Raw genomic sequence first — 15,615 nt, 5'->3', positions numbered from 1 at the left:
CCTGCCAGGTCCTCGCCCACTCGCTCAGCCTATCCAGATCCCTCTGCAGACTCTCCACACCCTCCACGCAATTTGCTTTTCCACTCACACACCCACACCGCTCGCTCCTCCACCTGTCCCTGCTCTCTCCCAACCTCACCGTTCTGTTGATATTTCTGCACTGTCTTCTACAGGAATGAGAGTGGGCAGTCACGGAGGGGCCATGAGTGAAACACAACCTGAAAGATTGCACCAGCCCCCCCCCCCCCGTGGCACTCCGCTCCCTCAGCACGGCGCTCCCTCGGCATCGGCCCCCCGATGCACAGCCCCTGGAGTCCGAGGTGGGAGTGAGGGGGATTTCTGATCTGTTGGTATGTGAGGGGGTGTGATGCAAACGTTTTGTGGGAGAATATTTACGGATTTGTGTGTTAACCCAGCGGGAAAGCGTGCCACGGAGTAAGCACAGGAAGAGGGTGCGGTGTAGTGGGGGGGGTAATGAGGGAAGGGCAGCTCTGAGCTGGTGGGTAATCTCTGTGAATTCTTTCTCGCCCTGTTTTAGCCTGGGTGCCGATTTGGCAGCAGTAAAGGTGGCGATGCCCTGCTCCGCAATGTTAAACCAACAGCCTCTGTGCACCGAGAGATGAACACTAACACAGCCAATCCTTCCTCACCCCCGGGGGGTGAGACGGCTGGCGGACCTGCCCACACTACAGGTAATCATGGCAGGCCACCGGAGATAGCAGACAGGGCAGCCCCTGTACCCCTGGCAGTGAGGCTCTCTGGGTGCTCTCCCTATCCCAGTTCCCTCCCGGAACGTCAGCCCATTTGAAGCCGTGCTACCCTGTATCGGAACTCGATTCCTGTTTTCTCCCAACCCTTTTCACATCCGTGACCCTTAGTTCACCCTGTCCCTATCTCATAACCTCCTACACCCCTCCCTATCTCTGTAACCTCCTACACCCCTCCCTATCTCTGTAACCTCCTCCAGCCCCTACACCCCTCCCTATCTCTGTAACCCCCTCCAGCCCCTACACCCCCTCCCTATCTCTGTAACCTCCTCCAGCCCCTACAACCCTCCCTATCTCTGTAACCTCCTCCAGCCCCCTACAACCCTCCCTATCTCTGTAACCTCCTCCAGCCCCCTACAACCCTCCCTATCTCTGTAACCTCCTCCAGCCCCCTACAACCCTCCCTATCTCTGTAACCTCCTCCAGCCCCCTACAACCCTCCCTATCTCTGTAACCTCCTCCAGCCCCTACAACCCTCCCTATCTCTGTAACCTCCTCCAGCCCCTACACCCCTCCCTATCTCTGTAACCTCCTACAACACTCAGATCTCTGTGCTCCTCCGATTGCGGCCCTTCGAACATCCCTGATTCCCATCTTTTCGCCATTGGCGGTCAGGCCTTCAGCTGCCTGAAGGAAGACATAAGCTCTGGAATTCACTCTCTAATCCTCTTGTCCGTTTGTTCCAGCTTCCCCTCTGTTCCTGCCTCTCTCTTTCTCTGTCTGTCTCTCTGTAGCCGTGTATCTGTCTCTCTCTCTCTCTCCCTTGCCGTGTCTCAGTCTCTCGCTCGCCCGGTGTGCCCACCTCCCCTGTGTGCCTGCCCCTCGCTCTGTCTCCATTGCGTTGCCCCCGATGTCCCCCCTCTGTTTTAACCGTGTTTCAGTTTTTCTGCAGCGTCCGATCCTGATGTCGCGATGGATGACGGGTGTCTGAGCAGTGAGGCGGACAGACCATCTCCAGACGAGCCCCCTCCCCTTGCCAGCTCCCCTCCCACAGCTGAGACCCCCGTCCCCAGCTGTGCCGAGGGCCAGGGTGGGGCGACAGCTGCAGGTGAGACGGGGAGGTGGGGCTGAGAGGGTTAAAAGTCCGAGGGTGGGACACCCTGACCTGGAATACATTGCCTCGATTGAGGGGGTGATCTGATTGAAGGGGGGAGGAGGGGATTTAAGATGGTTAATGGGTCCTGTAGGGTCAGTGGAGAGGGAGGGGGGGCAGGGGGAGTCCAGAACAAAGGGGGCAGCATCTTGAGATGAGAGCCAGGCTGTTCATGGGGGTTCAAGGGGCTGAATGGCCTCCTCCTGTCCCTGTGTAACAGGCTCAAGAGGGGCTGAATGGCCTCCTCCTGACTGGAGCCCTTGAAATTAGCTTGGCAGTGGCATTCTGCAGCCCGGGGGTTGCGTGCTGCCCGTCTGGGTTCTGAGTGCGACCCTGCGAGGCGCTGCGTTGTCCGTTACCCACGGTCAGATTTACCCCATTCCGATGACTTCCGTCCGGGTTTGTAAATCTCGGGCAAGTGAAGTGAGTTGTGTGTTTGTGCCCGGCGCGGGGTTCTGCGTGTGCCCGGCGCGGGGTTCTGCGTGTGCCCGGCGCGGGGTTCTGCGTGTGCCCGGCGCGGGGGTTCTGCGTGTGCCCGGCGCGGGGGTCTGCGTGTGCCCGGCGCGGGGTTCTGCGTGTGCCCGGCGCGGGGTTCTGCGTGTGCCCGGCGCGGGGTTCTGCGTGTGCCCGGCGCGGGGTTCTGCGTGTGCCCGGCGCGGGGTTCTGCGTGTGCCCGGCGCGGGGTTCTGCGTGTGCCCGGCGCGGGGTTCTGCGTGTGCCCGGCGCGGGGTTCTGCGTGTGCCCGGCGCGGGGTTCTGCGTGTGCCCGGCGCGGGGTTCTGCGTGTGCCCGGCGCGGGGTTCTGCGTGTGCCCGGCGCGGGGTCTGCGTTTCTGACGTTGCCCACGCCTGGTGTTAGGAGCTGACGGTGTGTTTGTTTTGACCAGGTGCGGAGCCCCTGGGTCTGGGCAGTGACAGCCAGCCTGGCGACGGGGCCCACACCCCAGCCCCCGAGGACGAGGGCAGCGAGAAGGACCTCTCCGACTCGGGCTCAGCAGGCAACGCCACGGAGGACTCCGGCGAGTTCCCCGGGAGCCTGGCCTTCCCCGCAGGCTCGCTGGAGCCTGGGGATCTCCAGGGCCCGGGGCCGCCCCCTGCCCCCTCCCAGCGGAACGAGGATGTGACGGCGGACAGCTGGAGGGAGCACCGCAAGCACGTCTTTGTGCTGAGCGAGGCGGGGAAACCCATCTACTCCCGCTACGGCAACGAGGAGGCACTTTCCTCCACCATGGGCGTCATGATGGCCCTCGTCTCCTTTGTCCAGGACGGAGACAATGTCATCCGCTCAATCCAGTCAGGTAGGGGCATCGCCATAGCAACAAGGTGAGGGTACACAACTCCCGGGAGTGAGTTACAGACTGGAATCTAATCGAGGGGTTTGGGGTGGGGTTTATATATAGAATAACAGATACCCAGGAGTGAGTTACAGACTGGAATCTAATCGAGGGGTTTGGGGTGGGGTTTATATATAGAATAACAGATTCCTGGGAGTGAGTTACAGACTGGAATCTAATCGAGGGGTTCGGGGTGGTTTATATATAGAATAACAGATACCCAGGAGTGAGTTACAGACTGGAATCTAATCGAGGGGTTCAGGGTGGTTTATATATAGAATAACAGATACCCAGGAGTGAGTTACAGACTGGAATCTAATCGAGGGGTTCGGGCTGGTTTCTATATAGAATAACAGATACCCAGGAGTGAGTTACAGACTGGAATCTAATCGAGGGGTTCGGGGTGGTTTATATACAGAATAACAGATACCCAGGAGTGAGTTACAGACTGGAATCTAATCGAGGGGTTCAGGGTGGTTTATATATAGAATAACAGATACCCAGGAGTGAGTTACAGACTGGAGTCTAATCGAGGGGTTCGGGGTGGTTGATATACAGAATAACAGATACCCGGGAGTGAGTTACAGACTGGAATCTAATCGAGGGGTTTGGAGTGGGGTTTATATATAGAATAACAGATACCCAGGAGTGAGTTACAGACTGGAATCTAATCGAGGGGTTCGGGGTGGGGTTTATATATAGAATAACAGATACCCAGGAGTGAGTTACAGACTGGAGTCTAATCGAGGGGTTCGGGCTGGTTTCTATATAGAATAACAGATACCCAGGAGTGAGTTACAGACTGGAGTCTAATCGAGGGGTTCGGGCTGGTTTCTATATAGAATAACAGATACCCGGGAGCGAGTTACAGACTGGAATCTAATCGAGGGGTTCGGGGTGGTTTATATATAGAATAACAGATTCCCGGGAGTGAGTTACAGACTGGAATCTAATCGAGGGGTTCGGGGTGGTTTATATATAGAATAACAGATACCCGGGAGTGAGTTACAGACTGGAATCTAATCGAGGGGTTCGGGGTGGTTTATATATAGAATAACAGATACCCGGGAGTGAGTTACAGACTGGAATCTAATCGAGGGGTTCGGGGTGGTTTATATATAGAATAACAGATACCCAGGAGTGAGTTACAGACTGGAGTCTAATCGAGGGGTTCGGGGTGGGGTTTATATATAGAATAACAGATACCCGGGAGTGAGTTACAGACTGGAATCTAATCGAGGGGTTCGGGGTGGTTTATATATAGAATAACAGATACCCGGGAGTGAGTTACAGACTGGAATCTAATCGAGGGGTTCGGGGTGGTTTATATATAGAATAACAGATACCCGGGAGTGAGTTACAGACTGGAATCTAATCGAGGGGTTCAGGATGGTTTATATATAGAATAACAGATACCCGGGAGTGAGTTACAGACTGGAATCTAATCGAGGGGTTCGGGGTGGGGTTTATATATAGAATAACAGATACCCGGGAGTGAGTTACAGACTGGAATCTAATCGAGGGGTTCGGGGTGGTTTATATATAGAATAACAGATACCCGGGAGTGAGTTACAGACTGGAATCTAATCGAGGGGTTCGGGGTGGTTTATATATAGAATAACAGATACCCGGGAGTGAGTTACAGACTGGAATCTAATCGATGGGTTCGGGGTGGTTTATATATAGAATAACAGATACCCAGGAGTGAGTTACAGACTGGAATCTAATCGAGGGGTTCGAGGGGGTTTATATATAGAATAACAGATACCCGGGAGTGAGTTACAGACTGGAATCTAATTGAGGGGTTCAGGATGGTTTATATATAGAATAACAGATACCCGGGAGTGAGTTACAGACTGGAATCTAATCGAGGGGTTCGGGGTGGTTTATATATAGAATAACAGATACCCGGGAGTGAGTTACAGACTGGAATCTAATCGAGGGGTTCAGGGTGGTTTATATATAGAATAACAGATACCCGGGAGTGAGTTACAGACTGGAATCTAATCGAGGGGTTCGGGGTGGTTTATATATAGAATAACAGATACCCGGGAGTGAGTTACAGACTGGAATCTAATCGAGGGGTTCGGGGTGGTTTATATATAGAATAACAGATACCCGGGAGTGAGTTACAGACTGGAATCTAATCGAGGGGTTCGGGGTGGGGTTTATATATAGAATAACAGGGACACACTGCTCAGCGACCCTTCCCCTCTGCCCTTCATGTTACCGTTCACCCAGTCTGTCTCCGAGTGATTAATACTCCTGGCTATAACAACTCTCCCGTTCTTTCACCTGACATTTCTGTACCGCTGCGTCCCTCCCATTGAGTTAGAACCAGGGAATCCCTCCAGTGCAGCCCACTGAGCGTGAACCGAGCACGATCCCAGTCAGGCCCTATCCCTGTCATCCCATGTATTTACCCAGTGAGTGTTGTAGTGTCCCACTTGTTTCTCATTGAGGGACTTGAGTCATTTGTACAAAATTAGAAGCAGAATTCATATTGACTTAAAGATTTATGGGAATAATGGTTGTAAAAGGCATTGAAGTATCAATCAGCCTTGATTGTATCATAAGAACATAAGAAATAGGAGCAGGAGTCGGCCATCTAGCCCTTCGAGCCTGCCCCGCCATTCAATAAGATCATGGCTGATCTGAAGTGGATCAGTTCCACTTTCCCGCCCTCTCCCCATAACCCTTAATTCCCCTGTCTATCAGAAACCTATCTACCTGTGACTTAAATAAATTCAGCGAGGTAGCCTCCACCACTTCAACGGGCAGAGAATTCCAGAGACTCACCTCCCTTTGCGTGAAGAAGTACCTCCTCAACTCTGTTCTAAAGGCGTTTGACAAGGTACCTCACAAGAGGTTATTGCAGAAGGTAAGGGGGCATGGAGTTGGGGGTAGGGTGTTAGCGTGGATAGAGGACTGGTTGTCAAATAGGAGGCAGAGAGTGGGGGTCAACGGGTGCTATTCGGATTGGCGGATGGTGACTAGTGGAGTGCCCCAGGGGTCGGTGCTGGGGCCTCAGCTATTTACCATTTACATAGATGATCTGGAGGAGGGAACCGAGTGTAGGGTGTCAAAATTTGCTGATGACACCAAGATTGGTGGAAAGGCAAATTGTGCAGAGGGTGGTGAGAGTCTACAGAAGGATCTAGATAGGCTGGGCGAATGGGCCAGGAAATGGCAAATGGAATTTAATGTTGGCAAGTGCGAGGTGGTCCACTTTGGTAGGAATAATGGTAGGAAGGATTATTACTTACGTGGCAAAAAACTGCAGCAGGCGACGGTGCAGAGGGACCTCGGGGTCCTTGTGCATGAGTCGCAAAAACCCAGCCTACAGGTGCAGCAGGTGGTCAGGAAGGCGAATGGGATGCTGGCCTTCATAGCGAGGGGGATTGAATATAAAAGTAGGGAGGTCTTGCTGCAGCTGTATAGGGCATTGGTGAGGCCGCAGCTGGAGTACTGTGTGCAGTTTTGGGTGCCGTACTTACGCAAGGATATTTTGGCCTTGGAGGGAGTGCAGAGAAGGTTTACTAGGCTGATACCGGAATGAGGGGGTTGAGCTATGAGGAGACGCTGAATAAACTAGGCTTGTACTCGTTAGAGTTTAGAAGAATGAGGGGAGATCTCATTGAGATGTATAAGATGATGAATGGGATGGATAGGATAGAGGTGGAGAGACTCTTCCCGCTCAGAAAGGATAGTAGGACTAGAGGGCACAGCCTCAAGATAAAGGGGGGGCGGTTTAGAACGGAGTTGAGGAGGAACTTCTTCACTCAAAGGGTGGTGAATCTCTGGAATTCTCTGCCCGTTGAAGTGGTGGAGGCTGCCTCGCTAAATATTTTTAAGACGCGGGTTGATGGGTTTTTGATAAGAGAGGGGATTAAGGGTTATGGGGAGAGGGCGGGAATGTGGAACTGAGCCAAGACAGATCAGCCATGATCTTATTGAATGGCAGGGCAGGCTCGAAGGGCTAGATGGCCTACTCCTGCTCCTATTTCTTATGTTCTTATGTTCTAAACTGACCAACTGACCCCCCACCCCCCCATCTTGAGGCTCTGCCCTCTAGTTCTGGTTTCCTTTCTAAGTGGAGTGACGTAAGTATTGAATGGCGGAACAGGCTCAATGGGCTGAATGGCCTACTCCTGTTCCTATGTTTCTTAAAATAAGTTGCCAAAACACCTCTGGGATATTTCAATGAGCCACAGCTCCCACTGCTGTCTGGGGCTTGATGGGGGGGAGGGGAGATTCCACAGACTGACCACCGTCTGAGTGAAGAAATTCCCCCTCGTCTCCCTGCTCAATGTCTGACTCACTTACCCCTTGTGGGAGAGTCTAGGCCCAGGGGGTGTCGAGTGAAGACTGAGCGAAGGGGGGATTTCTTATCTCAGGGTTGTGAAGCTTTGGTTCTGGTAATTCTGGACCAGAGCAGCTAAATCTGCAAATGAAATCTCCCCTGGGTTCCGGGGCATGGACAGATTCCTCCTCAACTTCTAATTCCTCACCCCCCACACACACGCATCCAGGAGAATTGAGTTGAGAGCAAAATACTTGGAAAATGCTGGAAAATCTCAGCAGGTCTAACAGTGTCTGTGGAGAGAGAATAGAGCCAATGTTTCGAGTCTAGATGACCCTTTGTCAGAGCAGCTCCTCCGTAGGGTCATCCAGACCTGACGTAGGGTCATCCAGACCCAACGTTGTCTCTGTTCTCTCCACAGACGTGCCAGTCCTGCTGAGGTTTTCCAGCATTTTCTATTTTGGCTGCAGGAGAACCGAGTGCTGCCTCACCCCGTCTTTGATTCCGTTTCCTGTGGCCTGTGCAAGTGTTCAGCCCAGTCCTTGCTTCTCTGATTGAAGCTCCTGACTGGCCCCGAATGTAGACATGGTGCCACTACCCCAAAGTTCTGTCTGATAAACCCGCGATGAAAACTCACCACTCACTGCATGCAGCCTCGCATTGCCGTGCTGGTCACCGTAAAACTTTATTCTTCTGACTGTTTCCCCTCATCACTGGAAAGATGTAGTAACTTTGGAGCAGATTACAGGTAGGCGAGTGCATTGTTTAAAAAAAAAACACCATCTTTACATCAATAAATGAAGAAGTTTAATGGTAACTCGGTCGAACAGTAATGACCAGGGAAACAGGAGCATTAGTAAAGCCAGCCTTGCTTGCAAACTCTTACAGACTCCAAAACCCCCTCGTGCTTGGAACCCACTGGAGTTTAGAGGGATGAAAGGGGGATCTCACTGAAGCTTACAGAATACTGAAAAGCCCTCACACAGAGTTATAGAGATTTATAGCCCGGAATCAGGTCCTGCACCCAACTTGTCCATGCCACCCAGTTTTTACCACAAAGCTGGTCCCAATTGCCTGCGTTTGGCCCAGATCCCTTTGTACCCGTGTAACTGTCTAAATCCTTTTCAAAAGACAAAATTATACCCCCTCTACTACTACCTCTGGCAACATAGAATATAGAACAGTACAGGCCCTTCAGCCCTCGATGTTGTGCCAAGCTATGTCCAGACCCAAGATCAGTCTATCCCACTCCTTATCATTCTGGTGTGCTCCATGTGCCTATCCAATAACCGCTTGAAAGTTCCTAAAGTGTCCGACTCCACTATCACAGCAGGCAGTGCATTCCACACCCCAACCACTCTCTGAGTAAAGAATCTACCTCAGACATCCCTCCTATATCTCCCACCATCAACCTTATAGTTATGCTCCCTAGTAACAGCTACATCCACCAAGGAGACAGTCTCTGAATGTCCACTCTATCCATCCCCCTCATCATCTTATAAACCTTTATCAAATCACCTCTCATCCTCCTCCACCCTAAAGAGAAAAGCCCCAGCTCCCTCAACCTTTCCTCATAAGACCTACCCTCCAAACCAGGCAGCATCCTGGTAAATCTCCTCTGCATTCTCGCCAAAGCTTCCACATCCTTCTTATAGTGAGGTGACCAGAACTGAACACAATATTCCAAATGTGGTCTCACCAAGGTCCTGTACAGTTGCAGCATAACCCCACGGCTCTTAAACTCCAGACACTCACCACCCTCTGTGTGAAAGAATTGCCCCTCTGGACCCTTTTGTATCTCTCCCTCTCACCTTAAACCTATACCCTCTAGTTTTAGACTCCCCTACCTCTAGGTATCTACCTTATCTATGCCCTTATCATTTTATAGACGTTTATACGACCACCTCTTACACTCCAAGGAAAAAAGGTCCCAGTCTATCCAGCCTCTCCTTATAACTCAATCCATCAAGTCCCAGTAGCATCTGAGTAAATTTTTTCTGCACTTTTTTGAGTTTAATAATATCCTTTCTACAATAGAATGACCAGAACTGTACACAATATTCTAAATGTGGCCTTATCGATGTCTTGTAAACTTCAGCAGGACATCCCAACTCAATGTTCTGACCGATGAAACCAAGCATGCCGAATGCCTTCTTCACCACTCTGTCCACCTGTGACTCCACTTTCAAGGAGCTATGAACCTGTACCCTGAGATCTCTTTGTTCTGTAACTCTCCCCCAACGCCCTACCATTAACTGAGTAAGTCCTGCCCTGGTTCAATCTACCAAAATGCATCACCTTGCATTTATCTAAATTAAACTCCATCTGTCATTCGTCAGCTCACTGGCCCAATTGATTAAGATCCCCTTGTAATCCTACATAATCTTCACTGTCCACAATGCCACCAATCTAAGTGTCATCTGCAAACTTACTAACCATGCCTCCTATATTCTCATCCGGATCATTAATATAAATGACAAATAACCATGGACACAGCACTGATCCCTGAGGCACACCGCTGGTCACAGGCCTCCAGTTTGAAAAACAACCCTCTACAATCACCCTCTGTCTAATGTCATCAAGCCAACTTTTGTATGTAATTGGCTACCTCACCCTGGATCCTGTGAGATTTAACCTTAACTTTACCGTGCGGTACCTTGTCAAAGGCCTTGCTAAAGTCCATGTAGACAACAACAACAGCACTGCCCTTGTCTACCTTCTTGGTTACCCCTTCAAAAAACGCAATTAAATTTGTGAGACATGATTTTCCACTCACAAAGCCATGCTGACTGTCCCTAATCAGTCCTTGCATCTCTAAATGCCTGTAGACCCTGTCTCTCAAAATACCTTCTAACAATTTACCCACCACAGATGTGAGGCTCACTGGCCTGTAGTTCCCAGGCTTTTCCCTGCAGCCCTTTTTAAACAAAGGTTCAACATTTGCCTCTGTCCAATCTTCAGGCACCTCACCTGTGACAACCGATGATTCAATATCTCGGCTAGGGGATCTGCAATTTCCTCCCATACTCAGAACCCATTGGAGTTTAGAAGGGAGGGAGGGGATCTCATTGAAACTTACAGAATACTGAAAGGCCTGGATAGATGTTTCCATTAGTCGGAGAGACTGGGATCTGAGGGCACAGCCTCAGAATAAAAAGATGACCTTTTAAAACTGAGATGAAGGAATTGTTTTCAGCCAGAGAGGGGGGTGAAACTGGAGGCCGGGTCATTGAGAATATTTAAGGCAGAGACAGAGAGGTTCTTAATTGCTAGAGTGACCAAAGGTTATGGGGAAATAGGGGAGAATGGGGTTGAGAAACTTACCAGCCACGATAGAATGGAGGAGCAGACTCGATGGGCTGAATGGCCTAATTCTGCTCTTGTATCTCCTGGTCTTCTAACCCTCGATGTACAACAGCATTACAATGATATTGGAGAAACTCAAAATGACACTCAGTCACAAAGATCCCTAATCAGTTAGGGAATCACAGGGATAAGGCGGAGTTAAAGAATATCACACCAGATCCATCATTGAATGGCAGAATGGGCCGAATGGCCTCCTTCTGGGGAAAGCAGCAGCACAGTGGCACTGTCCCCAATCCACAAGCGTGTAATTCTCTGGGGAGCCCGGTTCGAATCCCACTGCAGCAGATTGTCTAAAAGTCTGGAGTTGACAATGGGAAGGTGACCACGCAGTGGTTATCGAATGTCATTAATGAACCAGTTGGGGTATGTTTTTTTTTAATGTCCCTCCGTGGGGAGAAGGAAATCTGCCATCCTCATGCCTACATGTGACTCCAAACCCACGGCAACGTGGTCAAGTCTGCAGTGCCTTCTGGGATGAAGAAAGAACAGTACAGCACAGGAACAGACCCTTCAGCCCTCTGACCTGTACCTGCCGAAACTAAAACCGTGTGCACTTAGAGTCCGTATCCTTCCATCCCCATCCCATTCATATACTTGTCCAGTTGCCCCTTAAACGTCTCTGTTGTACCTGCCCCCACCACCTCCCTGGGTTCCAGACACTCAGCAGCCTCTGTATACTTGCCTCGCACATCTCCGCTAAACTTTCCCCACTCACCTTAAACCTACGTCCCTGAATACTTGACTTTTCTACCCTAGGAAAGAGTATCTGACTATCCACTCTGTCCATGCCACTCATAATCTTGTAAATCTCTATCAGGTCACCCCTCGACCTCTGTCGTTCCAGTGAGAACCAACCCAGTTTATCCCACCTCTCCTTATAGCTAATGCCCTCCAACATTCTGGTAAACCTGTTCTGTACCCTCTCCACATCCTTCTGGTACTGTGGCAACTAGAATTGTACACGATATTCTACACAATGAGGCCTAACCATTCGCTCGCCCGCACCCCACGGATAGGTACAGAGAAAATGTCGCTCGTTACCCGCGCGCTCTCTGACCTTTCACCTTTCCCCTTTCAGACGACTACAAGGTGGTGTTCAGTCAGCAGGGGCCCCTGGTGTTGGTGTCGGTGTCACGGAGCTGGCAGTCGGAGCAGCAGCTCCGCCGTGAGTTGCTCTACGTCTACTATCAGATCATCAGCATGCTTACCCAGGTGACGGTCACGCGCATCTTCGAGCGCAAGAAAAACTACGACCTGCGGCGCCTGCTGGCCGGCTCTGAGAAGATACTGGACAACCTGTTGCAGCACATGGACTCGGACCCCAGCTTCCTGCTGGGAGCCGTGCAGTGCCTCCCCCTGGCTGCCTCGCTCCGCGATGGTGTCAGCCAGATCCTGCAGAAAGCCGTCACCCCCAACCTGGTCTTCTCCATCCTGGTGGCCAAGGGCCAGCTGGTGGCCATCGTGCAGGAGCGGGCAGTGATCGAGGACTCGCGGCTGGACCCCGTCGACCTGCACCTGCTCTTCAACCTGCTGGCGGGCTCCTCCTCCTTCCAGGCGGGCGAGGTCTGGACGCCCATCTGCCTGCCCCGCCTCTACCCAGACAGCTACTTCTACGCCTACATCTCCTACCTGGACCCAGCCTGCACGCTCTGCCTGCTGCTCATCTCCACCGACAAGACAGCCTTCTACAGCGTCTCGGCCTGCAAGAGGAGGATCGAGGAGGGCCTGCGTGCCCAGGGCTTGCTGCAGGCCATCGACGCGGCCCTGCACACCAATGCAGCCTCTGCCTCGCACGTGGGTGTCTCCGACCTCTGGCACTTCATGTACAAACCCCTGGACATCCCGGATAACCACAAGCAGCTGACCCAGTACACCAGGTGAGGCCCCCCACTTATAGCAAATGAATTACCTTAACCTTTATCAATTGAACTGTACTTAAGCATGATGATATAATTCGTAGCTGCTAAACTATTGCTTTGAGTTCCAATTCGAGCATTATTCCTCTTATAGACTTAAACTCCTCTTTAAAATTAGTTAGCAGGGCATGGGTATATTTGCTTGTACTTAGGTTACCAAGCTTTGGAGCTTTCAGCCTTGGGAAAGATAGACAGAGAAAGAGAGGGGAGGTCCCTCTTTCTTCTCGCAGCTCAGGCAGCAACTCCTTGTTTCACAAAATGAAAATGAAACCGTATTTCCTCCCTTTAGTCTGAACTTCCAGGAGAACCTCAGTAAACAAAAGGTCGATTCTAACAGGGTTAGACAGGGTAGATTCAGAAAGAATGCTCCCACTGGTGGGGGGAGTCCAGAACTAGGGGTCAGAGTTTGAGGATAAGGGGTAAACCTTTTAGAACTGAGGTGAGGGGAAATTTCTTCACCCAGAGGGTGGGGAATGTGTGGAATTCACTCCCACAGAAAATGTTGTGTGATTTCAAGAAGAAATTAGATATCGCTCTTGGGGCTAAAGGGATTGTGAGGGATACGGGGGGGATCAGGATATTGAATTTGATGATCGGCCATTATCAAAATGAATGGTGGAGCAGGCTCGAAGGGCCGAATGGCCTAATCCTGCTTCACGTTTCTACGTTAATGTGCAGGGTCACAGGGATAAGGCAGGGCAGTGGGATTAGGTAGAATTTGCCTTTCAGAGAGCGAGTCTGGCCTCGATGGAGCGAATGGCCTCTTTCTGTACTGTAAAGGTTAATAATTTGACAGGTTTTGGATAACAATGTGTGGAGAGGGTGGGGGGGGGGTGGTGTTGAGGGACAGAGTGATGAGCTGGGCAGACACAGTTTAATACAGAGCGGTGTGAAGGGAGGATGCAGCAAGAGACTGAGGGGGGGAGGGGACAGGAGCAGAGAGAATTGAACCGAGGGACTGGAGGGGAGGAGATTTTATATTTGTTGATGCAGCGAGTTGTTGTGATCTGGAAGGCACTGCCCGGGAGGGCGGTGGGGTAGGAGAAACGCGTGAAAATTTTCAAAGAGGGGGGAGTCCCTGGATAGCTATTTCAAAGGGGCTAGCACAGGCTCAATGGGCAGAATAGCCTAGTCCTGCGCTGCACAGTTAACCGAAATGACTAGTGTGTTATTTTATACGTTTCTCTCTCTCCCCCCCCCCCCCCCCAGCCCTGAGATTGAGGCTCCGTACTGTACCGAGCAGGAGAAGGAGCACCTCTTTGACCAGTATCAGTACTTGCACAGCCGGATCCACAGCTTGGCTCGGCCGCTCAAGCTCATCTACCACGTAGCCGAGAAGGAGACACTCTTGGCCTGGGTAAGCCTCGTGCGATCCTGCGATTTCCCCCCCGCCCCCCTCGTACCCAACCCAGAGTGCCAGATCGGCCCAGGATTCGGAACTCCAGTGAGCTGTGTATCAGTTCAGCATTCCCCACACACCGTCTGTACTCCCTGCCTCTAATTCCCCAACCAAGTGTCATAGAATCGTAACATCTCCACAGTACAGACAGGCCATTCAGCCCAATGTGTCTGCACTGCCTCTCTGACAATCCCCAAACTAATCCCGCTGCCCCCGCTCTCTCCCCATATCCCTGTATCAATCCCCAAACTAATCCCACTGCCCCCCTCTCTCCCCATAGCCCTGTATCAATCCCCAAACTAATCCCACTGCCCCCCTCTCTCCCCATATCCCTGTATCGATCCCCAAACTAATCCCACTGCCCCGCTCTCTCCCCATATCCCTGTATCAATCCCCAAACTAATCCCACTGCCCCCCTCTCTCCCCATAGCCCTGTATCGATCCCCAAACTAATCCCACTGCCCCCCTCTCTCCCCATAGCCCTGTATCAATCCCCAAACTAATCCCACTGCCCCGCTCTCTCCCCATAGCCCTGTATCAATCCCCAAACTAATCCCACTGCCCCGCTCTCTCCCCATAGCCCTGTATCAATCCCCAAACTAATCCCACTGCCCCGCTCTCTCCCCATAGCCCTGTATCAATCCCCAAACTAATCCCACTGCCCCGCTCTCTCCCCATAGCCCTGTATCAATCCCCAAACTAATCCCACTGCCCCGCTCTCTCCCCATAGCCCTGTATCAATCCCCAAACTAATCCCACTGCCCCGCTCTCTCCCCATAGCCCTGTATCAATCCCCAAACTAATCCCACTGCCCCCCTCTCTCCCCACAGCCCTGTATCAATCCCCAAACTAATCCCACTGCCCCGCTCCCTCCCCACATCCCTGTATCAATCCCCAAACTAATCCCACTGCCCCGCTCCCTCCCCATATCCCTGTATCAATCCCCAAACTAATCCCACTGCCCCGCTCTCTCCCCATAGCCCTGTATCAATCCCCAAACTAATCCCACTGCCCCGCTCTCTCCCCATATCCCTGTATCAATCCCCAAACTAATCCCACTGTCCCGCTCGTTCCCCATATCCCTGTATCAATCCCCAAACTAATCCCACTGCCCCGCTCTCTCCCCATAGCCCTGTATCAATCCCCAAACTAATCCCACTGCCCCGCTCTCTCCCCATATCCCTGTATCAATCCCCAAACTAATCCCACTGTCCCGCTCGTTCCCCATATCCCTGTATCAATCCCCAAACTAATCCCACTGCCCCGCTCCCTCCCCACATCCCTGTATCAATCCCCAAACTAATCCCACTGCCCCGCTCCCTCCCCATATCCCTGTATCAATCCCCAAACTAATCCCACTGCCCCGCTCTCTCCCCATAGCCCTGTATCAATCCCCAAACTAATCCCACTGCCCCGCTCTCTCCCCATATCCCTGTATC

General features: G+C 51.7%; 1 protein-coding gene across 1 annotated transcript; it reads left to right on the top strand.

Moving 5' to 3' along the window:
* Positions 1-293: 293 nt before the first annotated feature.
* mon1bb (MON1 secretory trafficking family member Bb) lies at positions 294-14,134 on the top strand (the record flags this gene model as incomplete). The annotated part of the gene is made up of 6 exons (XM_080184430.1): positions 294-350; positions 539-692; positions 1,660-1,815; positions 2,746-3,156; positions 11,940-12,738; positions 13,987-14,134. Coding segments are annotated over exons 2-6 (1,587 nt in total), but the record flags the coding sequence as incomplete, so codon positions are not given.
* Between the last annotated feature and the right edge of the window lie 1,481 nt (positions 14,135-15,615).

The sequence above is a fragment of the Carcharhinus amblyrhynchos genome, unplaced genomic scaffold (genome assembly GCF_965287045.1).
Source record: "Carcharhinus amblyrhynchos unplaced genomic scaffold, sCarAmb.v2.hapA scaffold_728, whole genome shotgun sequence".
Taxonomy (NCBI): Eukaryota; Metazoa; Chordata; class Chondrichthyes; order Carcharhiniformes; family Carcharhinidae; genus Carcharhinus; species Carcharhinus amblyrhynchos.
This window is presented reverse-complemented; position numbering and strand designations above follow the sequence as displayed.